General features: G+C 45.3%; 1 protein-coding gene across 2 annotated transcripts; it reads left to right on the top strand.

Annotated features, from left to right (window-relative positions):
* The first annotated feature begins 668 nt into the window (after positions 1-668).
* On the top strand, positions 669-20,824 carry LOC129042509 (uncharacterized protein LINC03042). Of its 2 annotated transcripts, XM_063668648.1 has the most exons (4): positions 669-694; positions 1,838-3,121; positions 15,148-15,251; positions 19,006-20,824. In XM_063668648.1, exons 2-4 carry the CDS (start codon positions 2,747-2,749, stop codon positions 19,283-19,285), a joined length of 759 nt encoding a protein of 252 aa, XP_063524718.1. In that variant the 5' UTR covers positions 669-694; positions 1,838-2,746; the 3' UTR covers positions 19,286-20,824. The 2 variants fall into 2 exon arrangements, with proteins under 2 accessions (XP_063524718.1, XP_054354625.2); XM_054498650.2 differs by lacking the exon at positions 669-694 and having other exon boundaries at positions 1,394-3,121.
* The last annotated feature ends 2,508 nt before the right edge of the window (positions 20,825-23,332 follow it).

The following is a 23,332-nucleotide window of genomic DNA, read 5'->3' as shown; positions in this document are numbered from 1 at the left end:
GTATAATAAAAGAAACCCTTCTGTAAAAGTCACTCTTGAAACAAAAGAAAGAGTCGCTAAGGGTGGAATCTTAGATCCTAAGGCACACCCCCCACTCCGAAGCTATTATCTCTCTCTGCTTAGTGCGGGACCATCTCAACAAACGAGAAACACTGGAAGATAACGTGGGAACAGAGTTCTCAGGGAAAACACCGTGAGTGTTCTCTTGAAAAGCTGTACGTGAGACACATTTTTAAAAACACAAATCATATTCTGAATGAGTAAAAGAATGTTTTTAATTTACTGGAGAAACTGGCTTGTTAAATCCTATTGTGAATTCTTTCTTAAAACCGAAATAAGGAATTCTTTTGTTAAGTAAATACTCAAGCCCTTCCCTGCCAAAGAGCTTTTGAAATCTTTGCTGTAATGATGCTGATGTTTTCTGTGTTTATATGTCAAATGCCTGGAGCTTAATTGTTAATGGGTAAATAAGAGACGCCACCAGGTCCTTGCCAAGAAAGGCCCAATAGCTGAGGTTGGGAGAACAATGGCTCCGCAGGACTCCCCCAGAGAGGGAAGAGGGGAGAGGACAGTTAGAGAAAGAGTGGCTCTATTCTCTTGTAGATGCGGCTCTTGGAGGAGCCAAGGAAGTGACCAACCCCGGGGGATGAGAACGCAGGCGCGTGTGCTGGAGTGGACCTGAGCCTGAACAAAGGTATCGGGCACAGCTCTGGCTTTGCTTCATTTCTCCTTCTTGCCAGTAGATCAGGAATTCCTGCTGCTCTCCGGAAAACCATCAGAAGCATATGTTGCTGTTGGAATCACCACCCACCAGTGGGCAGAAGAAAGCTGGGGTCACAGGCTAATTTCCCCAGGCAGGTGGCCTGGGTTGAATTCCACGCCCGCCACTGTAGGCTAATCTGCCCCACTTTAGGCGTGTTATTTAACCTCTGTCCTTGGAGTCCTATGCAGCAAAATGGGAATGAGAAAGCCTACCCCACAAAGGGTTTTGTAAAAATTAATTAATATTGTAGAAAAGTGCTTAGAATCGTGTCTAATGCATAGTACATGCTATGTATGTTAAATATTTAACTGACAGTTAAGGCCAGGCACATTGGCAAAGTAACCTTAAATCCAAAAACAGCAGACCAATTGTAAGGAAAGGGCTAACTGGAAATTTTTGTAAGTCTGTTTGCTGAAGAAACCTTTTCCAGATTTTTTTGTTGTTGTTGAGACAGAGTCTCACTCTGTTGCCCAGGCTGGAGTGCAGTGGTGCGATCTTGGCTCACTGCACCTCTGCCTCCTGGGTTCAAATGATCCTACTGCCTCAGCTTCCTGAGTAGCCGGGATTACAGGCACGCGCCACCATGCTGGGCTAATTTTTGTATTTTTAGTAGAGACAGGAGTTTCACTGTTGGTCAGGCTGGTCTCAAACTCCTGACCTCAGGTGATCCACCATCCTCAGCCTCCCAAAGTGCTGAGGTTACAGGCGTGAGCCACTGCACCTGGCGCCTTTTCCAGATTTGAAGTTGCGGGGAGAGCTGAGGATACTCACAGGGCAAGGACTTGAGGCAGAGAGACGAAGACTCGGGTCTGCTAAAGCAAGGTCATTCCCTCTGGATTGTAGTTCTTCAGATGGATAGAATGAGGTCAAAGATAGAGCTGTCACCCAAGTAGGAGGAAAAAAATGCTCTCAAGGATTGCCAGACTCTAAAAGTTTCAGAGTTGAAAAGGGCATTTCAAGTTATAAGCAGCCAGCCAAGAGCTAGGCACAGGGTGTCTCAGTTCTTGGCATTGCTGGGACAGCATCTATACTTAGGGAAAATCCACATGGAAGGACCCCTTCTTCTCTCTCCAGGAAAACACTCAGCTCAATGACAGCTGGGTCCAGAGCAGGGGCCTAGCAAGTCCTTGTCTGGGCATCTGGTGCTGGAGTCAAAGGAGGTCCTGAACCAGCCTTGGGATTCCAGCAGTGACTTTACCCCATGTTCAGGAGGGGAATCTACAGGTCTCCCTCAAAGACCCTCAGGACCCTCTGTGGGCAGCCCCTCCACCATCTCCTCGCTGCTGTTCAAATTCTCACTTTTATTTGTGTGCCACTTTTAATTTGTCAAAGCACTGTCACATCTACTAGCTCACCTGATTTGTGCCACCACATCTTCAGAGGATACAGAAAGGTGGTATTAGGACATCTGACAGCCAAGGAAGCAGAGACTCAAATGGTTAATGTCAAGCCCAGGACCACAGAGCTACTAACAGAGACTACACCTACGCCTCTGACTTCACATCACACTCTGCCACACTCCCTCTCCTGTGTGAGGGCTCCCCCAGGAAAAGAGGAAAGACAGGAGCTATTCTAGGCAAAGTAACCTTAAATCTGAAAGCAGAAGATGAATTGCAAGGAAGTGCAGCTCCAGGACGTGTTCCCCTATCTTCCCATCAGACCTCAGCCAGCAGCCATGGACACAGGCCTCTCTTTCCTCTGCACTGCTTCCCCACCCTGGTTCCCGCTCTGGGGTAGGTCCCTCCCAGACCATTATGGCTGGGACGTGCAGCATCTTTTTTCTCTGCTTCTCCAGTAACAGCTGGTTCTGCTCAACTCCCAAAGATGATTTTCAAGAACCCCAACACTACTATCTGCCTGGGCTGCCAGAAAGAGAAAGGGCACCCTCAGAGACACTGAAGACCACCCTCCAGAAGATGCCAGCACTTTCTATCATGTGACTAGCTCTGGGTGCTCCTTGTCTAGTGAAAGGGGCTGGCTCAAATGGCACAGATATTGAAGATCTTCCTGAAGAAGACAGGAAGAGATGCTCAGGTCAGGGAGGGAATGAGACCCCTGGGTAAGGGATTCCTCCCAGCTGAGGAGTTGATTAGAAGCAATCTTGGAGTTGGCAGGAGCCTTAGAGACTGCCTGAGCCAGTCCAGGAAGCTGGCTGAGGAGCTTGGGAGCAAGAGACTAAAACCAGCCAAGTCTGGGACAGAAGGGAAGGAAAGGGTTGAGCAGCGAACAGAAAGACAAAGAACAGGCAGTTCCAAAGAGCCAAGAATGCAAATCATTTGCAGACACCGGCAAGAGCCTCCACCAAGGCTGCTGTGGGGGTGCCTGACGCCACGAGCACAGCCACTTCTACACATCACGGTGAGCGTGAGCACATGCATGTGAGCATCCCCGCTGAGTCATTCCATGTGTGTAATGATTGTGTCAGTTGTGAGTCACCAATTGTGTGTCAGTCAGGGCGGGGTGCGTGTGTGTGTGTGCTCAGTGCACAAGCGCGTGAGGGCTGCCAGTGCCCAGAGTGACAGTGGAATGTGAATGAGAGCCAGAGAACCCGAGGAGCTCAGAGCACTCCCAGGGGGAAGCTGTGTTTAAAGGGCACCACGCTTCATTCACACCGTACATCACACACCACATTTCTGAACACGTTCCAGAGAAAGCCATCTGTGCCCGCTTCCTGCTGAAACCCCCTATGGAGCAGCAGTGCTGAATTCTTCAGGCTCACGGGGTTGTTATCAGAGTCAGAGATGGCCACAATCTTAGAATCCTGCATTTCAAACCCTTCGTTTTGCGGAGGGAGGAACTGTGGCAGAGAAAGCTGACACAATGGTCCCAGAGTCACAGAGCTAGCTGGTAGAAAAGCCAGGTGTGGACCCAGGTGTCTGTCCAGACTTCCCTGCCCAGGACTCGGTATGTCAGCACAAAGTGGGTCCTTTTTCCTTTTTTCAGCAGGGATATGATGACATCACTTCTTTTAACTAAAACGCACCCAGATCTTCCCATGAAATGAAACCCTGATGTTGCGTCCTAAAGGCTGGATTTGATGAATAGCCCAAAAGGCAAAGTTGGGGCATCTCTGGCCAGACAGTTCTAGACTGAGAGTCATTTGACCTATTTTCCAAGAGCCTTGCCCCACCCAGGTCAGGAGGAGTCCACAGGGAGACCCATTCTTAGGTCTCTAGGTCCAAGATTGGCCAGGCACTTTGGCAGCCTTGATGCTGTGTGATTCAGAAGCTGCTTATGAGATGTTTGCGGATGTCTCACGCAGGACTCCTGGCTCGTCATCCTGCCACCTTCCCGGTGGCCATTTCACAGCTCGATTTCTCCTGCCCCACAACAATGAAAAAATAAATGAAAATAGGGGATTTATTTTAGCAGTTTTCAAATTGAGTATTTCAAAGGGTTTAATAGGTAAAGAGCCTAACCCTATTAACTAGTAAGTTGAGGTTTGGGGATTATCTATCAGTTTCAATTACCCATTCCATTCATTCTTCTCAGATGGCTCAGAGTTGACCTGAACTTCAAAGGGATCACTTCAACCACTGGATTTATTGTTCTTATTTCATAATAATTAAGTAGTTACTACATACACAGCACTGTTGAGGCCATTCAATAGGCACAGACACTGCCCTACATCCCTGGAGAGCAGAGATTTATTATCTCATTTATCAGAACTTCAAAGCCCTTTCGCTCCAATTACAGCTTGTCACTGACCATGGAGGTGGCCGAGGTGCTCAGGGCACATGAGGCAGGGAGAATGCGGGGGGCAGAGAAATCACTGCCCCAGGCTAGATCTGGAGTGAGGCTGGTCTTACATTTGGGCCCAGGTTCTACATTCATAAACTGGTGTTTTTCCCAACAGGGCTCTGCTAAAAACATGCCCTGGAAAGGGAGGTAAAAGGATGCCTTCTCAGCCAAGCCCGGTGGCTCACACCTGTAATCCCAGCACTTTGGGAGGCTGAGGAGGGGTGGATCACCTGAGATCAGGAGTTCGAGACCAGCCTGACCAACATGGTGAAACCCCATCTCTACTAAAAATACAAAAATTAGTCGGGTGTGGTGGCGCGCACACCTGTAATCCCAGCTACTCAGGAGGCTGAGGCCGGAGAATCGCTTGAACCCGGGAGGCGGAAGTTGCAGTGAGCTGAGATCGCGCCATTGTACTCCAGCCTGATTTTTTGAGACTCTGTCTCAAAAAAAAAAAAAAAAAAAGGATGCTTTCTCGTGTGGCAGACTGACAGACAGATTAAGGGTTGATACAGTAAGTGTCCTTCATATGTGACACATGGGCCAAAAGAGTAGAATCACCAAATGTTTCCTTGAATATAAAAAAATATATTTGCAAGGGTGGTTATGTCAGCATTATGTGTAATTGCAGAAAGCTACAAAGGACTTGAAAAATCCATTGATAGGACATCAGTTAAGTAAATCAATCATGGTACAACCATACACTGGAAGATAAGCAACTATGAAGAAGGAGTTAGATCTACCTCCATTGACCCAAAAAAGAGGCATGGGATTATGAGGTTTAAAAAAAGGAAAAGAGGCCGGGCACAATGGCTCACTCCTATAATCCCTGCAGAGGCAGGAGGATCACTTGAACCCAGGAGGTCGAGGCTGCAGTGAGCTATGATTGCGTCACTGCACTCCAGCCTAGGTGACAGAGCCAGACGAAAGAAAGAGAGAGAAAGAAAAGAAAGAGAAAGAAAGAGAGAAAGAGAAGGAAGGAAGGAAGGAAGGAAAGAAAGAAAGAAAGGTCGGGCTCGTTGGCTCACACCTGTAATCCCAGCACTTTGGGAGGCCGAGGCAGGCGGATCACCTGAGGTCGGGAGTCTGAGACCAGCCTGACCAACATGGAGAAACCCTGTCTCTACTAAAAATACAAAATTAGCTGGGTGTGGTGGCGCATGCCTGTAATCCCAGCTACTCGGGAGGCTGAGGCAGGAGAATCACTTGAACCCAGGAGGCGAAGGTTTTGCGGTGAGCCGAGATCACGCTACTGCACACCAGCATGCCAGCTTGGGCGACAGAGCGGGACTCTGTCAAAAAAAAAAAAAAAAAGAAAGAGAGAGAAGAGAAGAGAAAAGAAAGAGGAAGGAACAGAATATGATCTTATTTTGCATTAAAAAATTAAAAGAGGTATCCTATAAGTAAATAGTATGTTTATATATTTGCATATGTAAAAAAGAAAACAGGAAAATGTATACAAGTGGGAAAATGTGTAATATAAAAAATGTAGAGGGATACACATGAAGCTGGTTATAATGTTTACTTCAGAGGGTGGGGTTAAAATGGGTAAGAAAATATTTTGTATACATGTTTTGCCTTATCTATATAAGTTACAAAAACTTATATGGATAAGTCAAAACATATTTAAGGTTTATATATACAAACTTTATAAAGTATAAAGTTTATATTTATAAATACAAACTTATATTAAATATATTAATAAACTTGTAAACATATATATAATTTAAGAATAAAATGTATTACAAAAATAAAGAATAGGCAAAACGGGCTTGCAGATGCTGCCTGGCCACACTCATCCTTGGCGCTTGCCCCCATGGAGGCCTCATCTACTGTGACATTTGGAGAGCTGGCAGCCATCACTCAAGAAATCAGGACATATTTGGCCTCTGCTGCAGCATCAGGGAACAAAACAAGGACTAAGGCTGTCAGTTCTCAAGAAAAATACTGATGTGCATAAACACATGTGACACAAATTTATTCAGTGACTTTGAGATATCTTACTCTAAACAGATAAAATTAATTAAAACTAGTGCAAATTTCTGGCAACAGTATTCCAACTCCCCATTATTTATTGAGGGCACTGAAAATTGGAACACATCACAGATCCTTAAGTCATTCTCTGAATCAGGAGGAGAAAAGGGGAAGGCAGAGAGCACTCACTGTATGTGCCAGACACTGGGCTGAGTGCTGCGCCTACATTTTCCCACCTGATGCTTGCAATAACCCTGCAAGGTAGGAGTAAAAGGAACACACACATATACAAATACACTGACACACACACTCACAGACATGATCACACACATACTTATACACTCACACTCAAGCATGCACTAGAAAATACAGAACAAAGCAAGCATTGGCAACTAATAGAAGTATGGTGCTGGCTAAGCACAGTGGCTCACATCTATAATCCCGGCGCTTTAGGCTAGGAGTTCGAGACCAGCCTGGGCAACACAACAAGATGCCATCTCTACAAAACATTTTTTAAATAAAAATCTTTTATTTTTCTTCAGATGGAGTCTCACTCTGTCACCCAGGCTGGAGCCCAGTGGCGTGATCTCAGCTCACTGCAACCTCCACCTCCCAGGCTCAAGTGATTCTCATGCCTCAGCCTCCCAAGTAGCTGAGATTACAGGTGTGAGGCACCACGCCCAGCTAATTTTATATTTTTAGTAGAGAGGGTTTTGCCATGTTGGCCAGGCTAGTCTCAAACTCCTGACCTCAAGTGATCTGCCCGCCTTGGCCTCCCAAAGTGCTGGGATACAGGCATGAGCCACCACACCTGACCTAAATAAAAATCATTTTTAAAAAGAGGTATAGTGCCTCAGGGCTCAAGAAAACAATACCCCTATTGCTGTGTAGTAAACAGCAGGAAAGGCTACTGATCAGACCAGGCTAGTAGTAATTCCAGGGTTCTCTGCACACTTAGCCAGGAGACTGGCTAGCTCAGCACTGCCTGGGTTCGCTTTATCCTTTTTACCGCTCTAAAGCTCTGAGAGGCGGGACCTAAGCCTAAAAGGAATTGAAATGAGGCAGGACTTTCTTCACTGCGAGTGACTGAAAACTAACTCAATCCAGCAAGGCAGCAAATTATTTGGCTCTCATAACTAAAAATGTCCATGAGTAGATGGCTTCTGGCTCAGTGGGATCAGGGGTCAGCAAATATCAACCAAGACTCATTCTGTCCCTTCATTTCTTCTGCATTGGCTCCATTTTTCAAGCAGGCTGTTTTGAGTGAGCAGCAAAGATGGCCCCAGAAATTCCATGTTACTTGCTGCCTTGCAAGTAGCTATTCCAATGAAAAGAAAGCACCTCATTCCCAGCAGTTTCAGCAAAAGTGCAGGGATGACTGTCATGGGCCTAGCTTGGGTCACATGCCCATTTCTGAATTAACTACCATGCTGATCTGATTGACCAGGGTGGGTCAGCCCTTCTCAAATCACATGGACTAGAAATGGGGTAGTGATCCTTCCATGAAAAAAAAAAAAAAAAAAAAGGAAGGATAGTGGCAAAGGAATATAGGAGGGATGTTGGACAAGCAGACCACAGATGACCGTCCACAATGTCACATAGAATCCTACCAATAAGAGGACAAGGATGGTGACTCGCATCTTGAGTCTGTAATCCCCACGACTCAAGAGGCTAAGGAAAGAGAATTACTTGAGGCTAAGTGTTCGAGACCAGCCTGGGCAACATAGTGAGACTTCATCTCAGTTAAAAATTAGCTGGGCATGATGGTGGACTCCCATAGTCCCAAGTACTTGGGAGGCTGGGGTTGGGGGATCACTTGAGGCCAGGATGTCAAGGCTGCAGTGAGCTATGATTGCACCACTGCACTCCAGCCTGGGCAATAGGCCAAGACCAGAAAGAAAGAAAGAAAGAGAGAGAGAGAGAGGAAGAAAGAAAGAAAGAAAGAGAGAGAGACAGAGAGAAAGAAAGAAAGAAGGAAAGAAAGAAAGAGAGAAAGAGAAAGAAGAGAGAGAGGAAGGAAAGAAGAGAGAGAGGAAGGAAGGAAGGAAGGGAGGGAGGGAAACCCACCAACAAATTGTAAACTGTGAGAATCTGAGAAGCTGGTAGGCATTAGTTTTTTGTTTGTTTGTTTTTGTTTTTTGTTTTTTGTTTGAGACGGAGTCTCGCTCTGTCACCCAGGCTGGAGTGCATTGGCGTGATCTCAGCTCACTGCAACCTTCGCCTCCCGGGTTCAAGCGATTCTCCTGCCTTGAGTAGCTGGGATGCCACCACATGCTGGGTGCACATGCTTGAGTAGCTGGGATGCCAGGCGCATGCCACCACACCCAGCTAATTTTTTGTATCTGCCCACCTTGGCCTCCCAAAGTGCTGGGATTACAGGCATGAGCCACCACTCCCGGCTGGCATTAGTTTTTTATTTGTCATATCTTGGCCACCACAAGGCCCTTGGAAGTTGTTCAACATGATAGAAGTTCTGAAGAGCCTGAGAACCCTCTTTTCCCATTGCCAAGGTTAAGGATTCAGGAAGGATGCCCAAGAACTCTGTGAAAACTCTTGTCAATAAATAGTACAACCACCAGTTCCTGACACCCCACACAGGATATGGGGAGTTCCAGTTGCCTAAAGAACGGTGACAGTAGAAGCTTCTCGATGCTAAGGAGTCTGGAAATGTCCTCCCGGAAGCCAAGGACACAGGTTTCGGCTCAAGCTCTGCCTCTAACAAGCCACATGACCTTGAAAATGTACTTAAGTGTTGGGGGTGGTCAGAGCTTTCATATGTAAAATAAAGAGGCTGGGCAAAGCAACATGAAATGTAAAGTTGTCTCCAGCTTCAAAACTCTGATTCTAAATCAGAGTCATGAGTTGGAAAAAGTTTATGGGTGAATAAACTTTTACCCATAGGTAAATGACTAAATAAATAAGTGAGAAAACAGTAGGTTAAAAAACAAACAAACAAAACAAAACAAAAACCCACACCACACCCACCAGCCAAATCTGTGACAACTTGAGCAATAAATAAATGCTAATAGTAATGGATTATAACCCACTAATAAAATAACAGTCTACAAGTTCATACTGATATCCATCCATCCATTTATGCATACATGAGAAGGTCAAGGAAAAGGTCTTCTTACAGTAGAATGTTAACTAGTAAATTAACAAGGAATAATGATGTTAGAAAATCATCAGTGGATATTTAAACTGGTGGTTAAAAGTTTGATGAGGAACAGGATATTTACAAAGTCTTAAGGCATCTCCCCATAAATTACTTATTGATTACAAAGAGGAAACATAATAACTTTACAGTGATGAAACCTGAAGGCTACTACCTTAACCAGTGATCAAAAGTTAACGTCCGCTGGCTGAGGGCAGTGGCTGATGTCTGTAATCCCAACACTTTGGGAGGCCAAGGCTGGTGGATCACCTGAGGTCAGGAGTTCGAGACCAGCCTGGCCATCATGGCGAAACCCCGTCTCTACTAAAAATACAAAAAATTAGCCAGGCTTGGTGGCAGGCGCCTGTAATCCCAGCTACTTGGGAGGCTGAGGAAGGAGAAACGCTTGAACCCGGGAGATGGAGGTCGTAGTGAGCCAAGATTTCGCCATTGCACCCCAGCCTGGGCAACAAGAGTGAAACTCCATCTAAAAAAAAAAAAAAAGTTAACGTCCCCAGTGTTGGAATAGGCCAACCTCATGTGTATCTTTGATACAGTGTTCTGAGAAGGTCACAGCATCTCCCCAGTGTCCTGCCCAAAACCCATAACCTGAATTTAATCACAAGAAATGTTACTTAATAATTGACCTGTACTATTTTAAAATGTCAAGGTATAATTTGAACTTTTTTGCCACACACACACAAAAAGTCAAGGTCATAAAACACAAAGAAGGTTAAGGATTTGCCCAATTTAAAAGAAACTGAAGAGACAATAACAACTAAATGCAATGTGTGTTCCTGGATTAAATCCTGAATTGAGGAAAAAATAGTTGTCAAGGATATTACTGAGTGTAATTGATGAAACTGAATATGGATGATGACGTGAGCATGCATGGCAACCTGCCTGGAGCTACGGTGCGGGTAGTCCAGGGACACCAAGCCCCCAAGCTCCAGCTAAGGCGTTCATTCCCGAGCCTGGGGACTGTGGCATCCAGCCCTCTGAAGCTGCGTGGTCCCAGGATTTCTTTCATCTTTTGCTTCCCTCTTCAAGCTTTCTGATTCATTCATTGGCATAGTCTGCTGGGAGAGGCAGCAGGAATGTCTGGAAGATTCTCCAGAGCCCCAACAGTCTGCCATCTTCACCTCTCACATCTACTTCAGCTCCAGTTCCTTCCCGGTCCCCACAGGGAGAGTCCATCCTAAACAAGGAGTTGGTGACCTGATGTCCCTGAGGAGCTCAGGAGGCCCTGATGCAGTGTGAGTTCAGGTCCTACTGGTATCCAGAGGGAACTTCCAACTGTGGAATCCCTTACACAGAAATACTTTCTGTAAACCACTCCTCCTTGCTTCCTCCCATCCTGACTCAGTGCCCAACCCCAGCTCCAGCATATACCTCACCAGGAGGCAGCATTCACCCAGTTCAAAGCAGCATACCTGCCCGAGAGAAAAAAGCAAAGTCACCAATATGAGCCAAGTCACTGAGATGGAGGAAAAAATCTCTAGGCCACAGTCAGGATTCTAGTTCTCTTTTTTTATTTATTTATTTTTATTTTTATTTTTAGATTTTTTTGAGGCAGTTGCCCAGGCTGGAGTGCAATGGTGCAATCTCGGCTCACTGCAACCTCCGCCTCCCAGATTCAAGTGATTCTCCTGCCTCAGCCTCCTGAGTAGCTGGTACTACAGGCGTGTGCCACCACACCCGGCTAATTTTTTGTGTTTTTAGTAGAAACGGGGTTTCAGCATGTTAGCCAGGCTGGTCTCGAACTCCTGACCTCAGGTGATCCGCCCGCCTTGGCCTCCCAAAGTGCTGAGATTATAGGCATGAGCCACTGCTCCCGTCCTATTTTTTATTTTTTTAAGAGATGGAAATCTGGCTACATTGCTCAGGCTCGACTTGAACTCCCGGCCTTATGTGGTCCTCCCCACTAAGCCTTCCAAGTAGCTGGGACAACAAGTGCATGCCACCACTCACAAACTAACTCTTATAACCACTTAGTGAGGATCAGCCCTGTTGTAGGCATCGTGCTGTAAGTTTTACAATTTTCTTTCATCCTAATGATGCCCATGTTACAACAGAGGAATCTGAAGCCTCAGAGAGATTTAAATACTTCTCCATACCTCCCACAAGATTTTAAAATAAAATCCAAATGAATTCACAATCTAACTATTTTTTTTTTTTTAGTGAAGAAATGTAGAATATTTGTATAACTGCAGGAACTGGAGACCTGCACAGGCCAGACTCTGTACTAGAAGACATTAAAAACACACATTTGGTTATATAAAATGTGAAATATGGTAAAAGACGCCTTAAACAAAACTAAAAGACAAAAGACTGAAAGAAATTTAAGAATTGGTAGCCCATAACATAAGAATTCATAGCCCTAATATACAAAGATTGCCTACAAATTGATTAGAAAAAGACAATCAGAAAAAGAGGGGTCATGTACAGTGGCTCACACCTGTAATCCCAGTACTTTGGGAGGCCAAGGCAGGAGGATCGCTTGAGTTTAGGAGTTCAAGACCAGCCTGGGCAACATAGTGAGACCCCCATTTCTACATAAATTGTTTAGGATTAGCCAAGTATGGTGGCATGTTCCTATAGTTCCAGTCACTCAAGAGACTGAGGTGGGAGGATCACTTGAACCCAGGAGTTCAAGTCTGCAGTGAGTTATGATGACACCACTGCACCCCAGCCTGGGCAGCAGAACAAGACCCTGTCTCTAAAAAAAAATAAATTAAGTTAAATGCAAATTTAAAATAAATTATGGTACAACTATACTACGGAATATCATGCAGTTTTCAAAAATATTAACGAACACATGCCAACATATTGACCTAGACTGTAGATTTCCACACTATATTCTTAAACTTTAAAAAAGTGCATAGGGCTGGGTGTGGTGGCTCACGCCTGTAATCCCAGAATTTTGGGAGGCCAAGGCATGCGGATCACCTGAGGTCAGGAGTTTGAGACCAGCCTGAGCAACATGGTGAAACCCCATCTCTACTAAAAATACAAAAAAAAAAAAAAAAAAATTAACCAGGTGTGGCCGGGCACAGTGTCTCATGCCCATAATCCAGCACTTTGGGAGGCTGAGGCAGGCAGATCGCAAGGTCAGGAGATTGAGATCATCCTGGCCAACATGGTGAAACCTCATCTCTACTAAAAATACAAAAATTAGCTGGGCATGGTGGCGTGCACCTGTAGTCCCAACTACTTGGGAGGCTGAGGCAGGAGAATCCCTTGAACTCAGTAGGCAGAGGTTGCAGTGAGCCAAGACTGCACCACTGCACTCCAACCTGGGTGACAGAGTGAGACTCCATCTCCAAAAAATTAATTAATTAATTAATTAATTAAAATTTAAAATTTTAAAAAATTAAAAAGTGCTGGGCGTGGTGGCTCATGCTCGTAATCCCAGCACTTTGGGAGGCCAAGGTGGGTGGATCATGAGGTCAGGAGATTGAGACCATCCTGGCTAACGTGGCGAAACCCTGTCACTATTAAAAATAGAAAAACATTAGCTGGGCGTGGTAGTGGGCACCTGTAGTCCCAGCTACCTGGGAGGCTGAGGCAGGAGAATGGCGTGAACCCGGGAGGCAGATCTTGCAGTGAGCTGAGATCACGCCACTGCACTCCAGCCTGGGCGACAGAGTGAGACTCCATCTCAACAACAACGACAACAACAAAATTAAAAAGTGCATATATAGTATGATTCAATTTTGTTAAAACACGTTTAAAGAAACAAAAACCCGGCTGGGCACGGTGGCTCACGCCTGTAATCCCAGCACTTTGGGAGGCCGAGGCGGGCGGATCACGAGGTCAGGAGATCCAGACCATCCTGGCGAACACGGTGAAACCCCGTCTCTACTAAAAATACAAAAAAAAAAAAAAAAATTAGCCGGACGTGGTGGTGGGTGCCTGTAGTCCCAGCTACTCGGGAGGCTGAGGCAGGAGAATGGCGAGAACCCGGGAGACGGAGCTTGCAGTGAGCCGAGATCGCGCCACTGCACTCCAGCCTGGGAGACAGCGAGACTTTGTCTCAAAAAAAGAAAAAGAAAAAAGAAACAAAAACCCATATATGCATACATATGTTTGCTTCTGTTTCCCTTATCACACATTAAGTAGTGGAAATATGTAAGCAAACTTAGTACTGGTTACTTAGTAGACATAAGAGAGGCAAAGAGTAGCAAGAATGATTGTTCAATTTGTTTTTGTATCCCTATTTAATTTAATTTGTTAGAAAAGAGCAGGTAACTTTTGTAACTTTCACAACTTTAAAAAATCAAGGAACTTCCAGGCTGGGAGCAGTGACTCATGCCTGTAATCGCAGCACTTTGGGAGGCCCAGGCAGGTGGGTCACCTGAGCTCAGGAGTTTGAGACCAGCCTGGGCAACATGACGAAACCCAGACTCTACTAAAAATATAAAAATTAGCCAGATATGGTGGCCTGTAGTCCCAGCTACTCAGGAGGCTGAGGTGGGAGGATCACCTGAGCCCAGGAGGTAGAGGCTGCAGTGAGCCCTGATTGCATCACTGCACTCCAGCCTGGGCAACCAGAGTGAGACCCTGTCTCAAAAATAAACAAATATCTTACTGTTATACTGAAACTTACTTTATTTAACAAATAAATATAAGTGAATAAATAAATAATGAATTAATGAACTTCTTCATATTCAAGGATCACTATATACAGTTGTTCAGATTCAGCACTGTATAAACGATCCGGGGTGGGAGGTATGTGTAGCATTCACATCTTCACATCGTACACGTCAGGGAATGAAGGAATGTGTAGAGACATCAGCCAAAGTTCTGAAGCTGCAGGGGAGAGTCCTCCCCTACTTAAAACCCACACCATACAATGGATCACACACACACTCAGAAGAGCCTGCACGTACATTGCTGACACTCTCATATGCACCACTGCGCCTCTCCCAGCCACACTTCAGGTGACCCTGCACCCTTGGAGACCCAATTCTTTACCCTTCCCCGCTTTGAACCTGGTATAACCCCTTTACTTAATGAAGGAATTCGGGTTAAGGCAAAGGTACAAGCTGCCAGGGGCATACATGCCCTGGCATTGGAGGGCATGGGTGGGCAGGGAGCATGAGTGATGAGAGTGTGGCACATGGGTGCCCTCACCAGGAAGACTGCAGTGCAGATATTCCGGAAAGCTCTCTGCTGGGCACAGCCAGGATAAGGCTGCCACGCACAGTTGTTCAAGCTATGCGGTAATATACTAAATTTAACACAATTTTACCTGAGCAAGGGGCATTGTTTTCCAATTTGCACAGAGATGCCATATGGGCAGACAGAAACCCCACTAGTAATTGACAGAGACAGAATCCAACCCCAGGCCCTGCTTCATTATCAGCTGTATGACTCTGGAGATAAAAATAGGATCATGGATGTTACAGCACTTTTTGAAAAGTCATAAATATAAGGTATCGTTATAAACAATTCTCCAGCTCTCCAGCCAGCAGACTGGCTAGAGATCATCTAATCTGTTCCCTGTGTCTAGGCGTATGAGAATACAGGCCACTGGGAGAGACTCACATCTGTGGTTTCTTCAAAAACACAGCAGCCCACAGTGATCTCTCATTCTTCCATTTCTATCACATTTAGGTCTGTACCACGCATTTAGAAATCAGTGTGTTTTACAAGCTCAATAATCTTTCTTTGAGTGGGTAAGGTTTATATGTGTGAGATGTGTGTGTGTGTACATATATGTGTCCTCAATAATATCTGAAACTCCCAGAAGACAGACATTGTCCTTCTTTGCATTTCCTGTAGCCCTGTAGCACCCTACAGGTATTCATCAACTGTTTTCCCAGGTATCTTTTATTTATTTATTTATTTATTTATTTATTTATTTTGAGACAGAGTCTCTCTGTCACCCAGGTTGGAGCTCAGTGGTGCAATCTCAGCTCACTGCAACCTCCGCCTCCTGGGTTCAAGCAACCCTCCCACCACAGCGTCCCAAGTAGCTGGGACTATAGGCACATGCCACCACACCCGGCTAATATTTCTATTTTTAGTAGAGATTGAGTTCGCCATGTTGGCCAGACTGGTCTCGAACTCCTGACCTCAGGTGATCCACCTGCCTCGGCCTCCCAAAATGCTGGGATTACAGGTGTGAGCCACTGTGCCCAGCCTCCCAGGTATCTTAACTGTGTTAAGATATCACTGCCCGTTTAGTCTAGATTTAAACAAATGAAAGCTCTTCTAATAGAGATGAAATTAAATAACATATAGATGATACCTAGACAGCACTTGGTCTATGATAGATGCTTATAAATATTTCTTTCCCTTTACTTATGATGCAAAGCAAATAACATTCATTCAACAACATTCGTTCAAGGCCTTTTTTTTTTTTTTTGAGACAGAGTTTCGCAATTGTTGCCCAGGCTGGAGTGCAATGGTGCTATCTCGGCTCACCTCAACCTCTGCCTCCTGAGTTCAAGCGATTCTCCTGTCTCAGCTTCCCAAGTAGCTGGGATTACAGGCATGTGCCACTACGCTTGGCTAATTTTGTATTTTTAGTAGAGACAGGATTTCTCCATGTTGGTCAGGCTGGTCTCAAACTCCTGACCTCAGGTAATTCGCCCGCCTCAGCCTCCCAAAGTGCTGGGATTACAGGCATGAGCCACCGTGCCCAGCCAAGGCCATTTGTTAAGTATCAGCCAATGTGCTGGGTATTGGGGATAAAATGATACGTAAAAAAGTCTTTTCTCAAGTTCTGTGGGTCATCTGGCCAAAAAAAAAATGGCCTTGATGGTGAACTCCCATGTTATGTGAAGTTGTAAACAGGCACTTTTGTATGGAGCATAATGAAGGGATAATTGGATGTAGTCATGATTTTCTAGGGTTGGAACGGGGTAGGAGATGGCAGTTTGGAAGGTGATGTTTGAACAGGGTCTTGAAGGATAACTAGGAGTTCACAGAGATGAAAAACAGCAAGAGCATCATAAGTAGAAGAAGCAGAATAAGAGAAGCCAGTCTCAATTTTTAAAGTTAATTTGAAGATAACCACCTTCTTGAACAGAACTATGACTCATGCAATGCCAGGGAAATGACCCCAAATCAAAATCAGCTGATTGGAAGAGAGAAAAGCACTTCAGACCCGGGACCTCCATCCACCATCCCACCCCTAGGTCTCTTCCAGGCCTGACACTAGCCTTTACCAACTTGTAGTTTAAAGGCATTTGTGGCTGTTTTGTTTTGTTTTAACAGAGTCTTGCTGTCACCCAGGCTGGAGTGCAGTGGTGCAATCTCAGCTCACTGCAACCTCTGCCTCCTGGGTTCAAGTGATTCTCCTGCCTCAGCCTCGCGGGTAGCTGGGATTACAGGCACCTGCCACCACGGCAGGCTAATTTTTGTATTTTTAGCAGAGACGGGGTTTCACCATGTTGGGCAGGCTGATCTCAAACAACTGACCTCAAGTGATCTGCCCACCTTGGCCTCCCAAAGTGTTGGGATTACAGGTGTGAGCCACAGCACCCGGCTGTAAAGGGGTTTGTGGCTTTTTAAAGTTTGCAAGTTATTATTTTCCTTTATCTAGAAAAGAACTGTTTTTAAAGCCAAAGACTAAAAGTTACAAGCAGCCCCAGGTATTTATTTTAAAACTGAGAATTTCCCCGAGGCCTGAAATTTGGTGTCTGGGTTCCAGACCTAGGGGTAATTGTTGGGCTCCCCTCTCAGACCTGCCCTCCCACCCTGCACCATCTGTTCAGCAGGGCACAGCCTCCCAAAGGTCTGCCCAGTCCTCTCCTGGTAACCCTACCTGGGGAGAAAAGCCACTCCTATGACCCACCAGATCAAAGATAGAGCCCAAAGTGTTTACAGTATCAGCTTTCGCTCCCCAGAGGGAAGGGCTGTATCTTTCTTTATGGCTACAAAACCAATGGTGGCTTTGTGAATGACCGGCCCTGTTGGCACCTCCAGGCACAGGAGCCCAGCTGCTGCCCCAGCCCAGAGAGGAAGGGAGGCTGCCGACAGAGCACCCAGCCCAAGAACAAAGCTATCAGCCCCATCTCTGCAGGGTACCAGCCTCGCCCTCACACCTGCCAGGCGGGGACCTTCTCTTTCTCAGTTAACTTCTTTGTCTGCCTGGTTCAGCACCAGGCACACTGGAGGCTCTCCGGGTTTGTGGTTTATCGGCAGCCCAGTTTTGTGACAAGACCTTGAGATCTGGCCTCAGGAGATCTGGGTCATACTCTTCCTCCACCTATGACCAGGTGCCTGTCTGAGCCTCAGTTTCCCCATCTTTTTTTTTTTTTTGAGACGGAGTCTCACTCTGTCACCCAGGCTGGAGTGCAGTGGTGCGATCTTGGCTCACTGCAACCTCCACCTCCCAGGTTCACGCCATTCTTCTGCCTCAGCCTCCTGAGTAGCTGGGACTGCAGGTGCCCGCCACTACATCTGGCTAATTTTTTGTATTTTTAGTAGAGACGGGGTTTCAACGTGTTAGCCAGGATGGTCTCGATCTCCTGACCTTGTGATCTGCCCACCTCGGCCTCCCAAAGTGCTGGGATTACAGGCGTGAGCCACCACACCTGGCCAGTTTCCCCATCTTTAAATGATGGTGATCATCAAGGTCAGGAGATCAAGACCATCCTGGCTAACATGGTGAAACCCCATCTCTACTAAAAATACAAAAAATTAGCCAGGCCTGGTGGTGGGTGCCTGTAGTCCCAGCTACTCGGGAGGCTGAGGCAGGAGAATGGCATGAACCCGGGAGGTGGAGCTGGCAGTGAGCCGAGATGGTGCCACTGCACTCCGGCCTGGGCGACAGAGCAAGACTCCATCTCAAAAAAAAAAAAAAAATGATGGTGATCATCATGTCTGACCTGGCTGCCTTTCAAGATTGGTCACTCATGTGAAAAGGCAGCATCGTGGGGCAGCAGAGGCAGCGCAGGGTGGAGGCTGAGGGCTCAGCTCGAGCTTACCAGCCAGGCTGTTATTTCCTAGTTATGTGACCCCAGGCAAGTTATGTAACCTCTCTGATGCCTCAGTGTTCCTCATCTGTAAAATGGGATTGTAAGAGTTCCTGCTTCACAGGGTCATTAGGAGGATTAAATGAGATCATGTTTATAAAGAGCTTAGGACAGCATCTGGCACATAATACAGCTTAGCCAGCATCTACTCTGTGGAAGGTGCGGAGTGGGGGGGTTTACAGAGATCAAAGGCACCGAGCTCACAGCATGGTGACTGCGAAGAGAATCAAATGAAATAACAATTGCAAAGGCAAATCAGGTCATTAACCCCACATGCACACCCCACTTCAAACATCGTGTGTGTGTGTGTGTGTGTGTGTGTGTGTGTGTGTCTGTGTCTCCACTGCATGTTGTGATACCTGCCTCCCTCTCCAGCCCCTCAGTCATTACCCTCCAGCCACACTGGACTCCTTTCTTGTCCTGGAACCTATCAAACTCTTTCCTGTCTCAAGCCTCCACAGTCCTCTCTGCTTGAACTGTGGCTCCTGCAGAGAAAGCATCAGAATCTCTGGGGAACTGATTGGAAATGCACATTCTCCAGCCCCGCCCAGAACTCCTGAATCAGAAACCCTGGAGTGGGCCAAGCAAGCCATGCTTTCTGGGGCACAGGTGATTCTGATGTGTGCTGAAGTTTTAAGAACCACTGGCCGAGAACATTCTTAGGTCTGCTCTTCTTTTGCCCGGCCCCTCCCTCGTGGAGGAATTCCTTCTTATTCCTCTCTGAAGAGTGGCTGCTGCCAAAAAACATTTGTGAGATGGCCTGGGTTTTCTTTGTTGATTTATCATTTAGTTTGGAAGAAATCAGAAGTCTCTTTAAGAAGCCAGTTTGAAACATCCCCCCCCCCCCCGCCATGGGAACAGTTCTGGATGAAGTCAGAAGATCTGGAGGTAGCGCAGTAACACACGTAGGTTTTCTGGCCATATGGACATTTCAGAGAAAACAACGCACAGAGGCCTGGAGCTGGTGAACTGGCTTAAGTAGAGAGAAACTAAGTCATTTAGGGATATTTAGCACCTAATGTCAAGGCAGAAATGTCAAAGATGTAATTAACAGTTATATTCTAATCTCAATAGTAGCTAAGTACAGACTTAAACATAAGCCTGTATATAACAAAATAACCCCAGGAGAACCAAAGAAAATCTAGAAAGTTGCTGCTAAAAACAGTTATGTTAATGATACCTACGAAAGTTTTTTTTTTTCCTTTTAACATGTCATTGTGGTTTACAAATGAAAATTGAGGCCAGGTGTGGTGGCTCACGCCTGTCATCCCAGCACTTTTGGAGGCCAAGGTGGGCAAATCACAAGGTCAGGAGTTCAAGACCAGTCTGGCCAACATGGTGAAACCCCATCTCTAATAAAAATACAAAAAATTAGCTGGGCGTGGTGGTGGGCGCCTGTAATCTCAGCTACTAGGGAGGCTGAGGAAGGAGAATCACTTGAACCTGGGAGGTGGAGGTTGCAGTGAGCCAAGATCATGCCACTGCACTCCAGCCTGGGCGACAGTGGGAGACTCCATCTCAAAACAAACAAACAAACAAATGAAACAAATGAAAATTGAAACTTCACCCATTTATGGCTATTGCCTAAAGAATTTGTAAATGCATGGGTCATTGCAAGCATGTTGCTGACATGTCTCGGTCTGCGTTACCCTGGTGGACATCACCACATTCACCTGACAGGCAGCAGCTTCCTTCCAGTAAAAGCAAAGAATCTGAAAGGAATGGAAAAAGCTCCACACAATGCCATTTTATAGAAGGAAATGCAACAAGGTCACAGACCAGGAGGACAGCAGCCCAGGCCAGCTGGGCATGGAGGAAGGCCCAGGATGCTGCTGGGCATGAACAGACCTCCTCATACAGTGTGCCTCTGAAGAAATAATGCAATTGTGTGGGGCCAGAGGAGCCACAAATAGAACAAAGGGAGGAAAGGAAAAATCAATATGCAGTAAAGAGGAGGAAGGGAGCCCGGCGCGATGTCTGAATCTTGCTGGCAAGAAAAGGAAACAGGTGGTCTAAGCAGGCAACCCTTCACCCCACATTGTAATGCTGGGGCATGGACATGTTCCATAGATCACTCACTGAGAAGTCTTCGCAAAAACACTCCAAGGCAGACACTACTATCCGTCTTCCACACATTGGGGGATTGAGAGTCAGAAGGATTATACAGCTTGTTCAAATTATAAATAAAAGCACTGAGATTTGAGCCCAGGGTCCCAAGCTCTTTCTAAGCCACCATAGCTGCCTTGTCTATAAGGCAACTCCCCGAATATAAGCTGCAGCGAACTTGGGGTCAGATAGGACCACTTTACCTGTGTTATGGAGTTGGCTTCCCCAGGATGATCCACCTGGGAAACAGCCTCTGGGGAAACCTAACTCCTTCCCCTCCCTTCCCTGCACAAACTGATGTTATCTCTGCAAGCAGTCAGAGGGACAGCTGAAAGTGGCCTTCACCGGGGCCTCGGGAAAGGGACACCTTTCTCCTTAGCTCCCTGTTCCCAACTCTTCCTGGAGGATGTGTTATAGAGAAAAGGGATACTCAGAGAAGCAGGAAATGGCAACCTTGGAGCTCCCAGCACTGGAATCTGCATTCTTTCCTAGTCGGCCCCTTCCCGGGGAAAAGTGGGGACTCCCTTTTACTGCTCCACACCCTGAGCCCCTGGGACCCAGTAGTGCCCCCCTCCCTCCTTTCCACCCTGCAGCGTTTTTCACTGGAGAGTAAAACAGAACTCAATAAATCAAAGTGGTTTCCCCAGCAACCGTGGGAGAAGCAGGTTTACTTACGCCAGGTAAATAATGCATGAGCTCGGGCTGAGAAATACAGTGACCAAGTTCATGTTACTAACAGGTTCACTGAACCTCCAGGCTGGGCTTCTGAGCTGCAGTCTCAGGGGATAAGGTTGCAGTTCCCCGCCAGGCCCTCCTCTCCAAAGGAATCCTTTCTGTATTCAGGCTTTTTGTTTTTTGGGTATTTTTTTTCTTTTCCCCGGTCTCACTATGCTATATCCTACTCCCTGAATCAGATTGCCTCTGCCTTCGACAGCCAAGAGACTAGGTACCCATTCTCTGAGAGGCTTCTGCTTTAAAGACAGGGCATATATCGGGAGATGTTGGATTTTGCAAAGTCAGGCTGGCTCCCTTGTCTCCTTGGGTCTGCCTGAAGACAGTTGTCTTCCAAATCCATTAGGTATACCTGACAGGTCAGCCAGGTCCCCACGTTCCCTGGCACAGATGGACTGCCAAGAAGAAATGTAAACTGAACCAAATTGTGAAAGAACAACTTGTGATAAAGACCGTGTGCTCCTCCCTCCCCCCGAGAATAACTGATACTCTCTCTCTCCCCTCTCAGATGTTTGACTCTCTCTGATTTGTACTCTGAAAGTAGTAAGTTCTTTTTTAAAAAAAATTTATAAATACTAAATTATAGTATAATGTAGAAAAATCTTTTTTCAAACTGCCCTCTCCCAATCTAAAACGTCCCCGACCATGTTCCCACCCTAAAGAGAATCTCTCATTTTTAGATGATAGAAGAATTGGCCGGGTGTGGTGGCTCACGCCTGTAATCCCAACACTTTGGGAGGCCGAGGCGGGCGAATCACCCGAGGTCAGGAGTTCGAGACCAGCCTGGCCAACATAATGAAACCCCCTCTCTACTGAAAATACAAAAATTAGCTGGGCGTGATGGTGCGTGCCTGTAGTCCCAGCTATTCAGGAGGCTGAGGCAGGAGAATTGCTTGAATCCAGGAGGTGGAGGTTGCAGTGAGCTGAGATCACACCACTGTACTCCAGCCTGGGTGACAGATCAAGACTCCATCTAAAATATATATATATATATTTATATCTATAAATATATAAATATTTATAGATATAAATATATATAAATATTTATAGATATAAATAGATATAAATATTTATAGATATAAATAGATATAAATATTTATAGATATAAATAGATATAAATATTTATAGATATAAATAGATATAAATATTTATAGATATAAATAGATATAAATATTTATAGATATAAATAGATATAAATATTTAGATATAAATATATATAAATATTTATAGATATAAATATATATAAATATTTATAGATATAAATATATATAAATATTTATAGATATAAATATATATAAATATTTATATATAAATATATGTATATTTTTATATATATATTTATATATAAATATATATAAATATATATTCATAAATATTTATATATATTTTTATATATTCATAAATATTTTTATATATATAAAATTCCCATGGAGAAAAAAATTAAGAAGTTGCCTCAACACAGGCAATGAGATTTAGGCAACTATTGCCATTTATTCTCTCTATTCTAACATATTAATGGTATTATAAAATGGTCTGAAGGCCGACCTTGTATACAGTATCAAAGTGTTAATGAGTAACTATCTATGGAAATGCCCCGATTAAAAGCCTTCCTGTTCCTCAGGTGGAAAGGAAGTAATTCACATTGACAACAGATGCAGCCCCCGATGCAAAATGAGGCAAGTCTTCAGGGAGTATCATAGCAACCTCATTGGTCTGTGAAAATTATAGCAGTTTCGCATTAAAACCTGAAAACTGAACAGCCAAATCTGTTGGAAAAACTACAGGGGGAAAAAAAGCCCCTGGAGCAAATGTAAATAAGACAACTAAAAAAAACCTTCAGGTACCTATTAAAGCAGCTTAGGTAAAATCATA

Source organism: Pongo pygmaeus, chromosome 7, assembly GCF_028885625.2.
Source record: "Pongo pygmaeus isolate AG05252 chromosome 7, NHGRI_mPonPyg2-v2.0_pri, whole genome shotgun sequence".
In the NCBI taxonomy this organism is placed as follows: domain Eukaryota; kingdom Metazoa; phylum Chordata; class Mammalia; order Primates; family Hominidae; genus Pongo; species Pongo pygmaeus.
This window is presented reverse-complemented; position numbering and strand designations above follow the sequence as displayed.

Excerpts from the sequence above, each read along its gene's own strand:
- LOC129042509 (XM_063668648.1), top strand. The coding sequence starts at position 2,747 with ATGGCACAGATATTGAAGATCTTCCTGAAGAAGACAGGAAGAGATGCT. Across the intron at positions 3,122-15,147 it reads AGCCACTTCTACACATCACG|GCGTATGAGAATACAGGCCA; the intron begins GTGAGCGTGAGC and ends CCCTGTGTCTAG. Across the intron at positions 15,252-19,005 it reads TCCATTTCTATCACATTTAG|TCATTACCCTCCAGCCACAC; the intron begins GTCTGTACCACG and ends CCAGCCCCTCAG.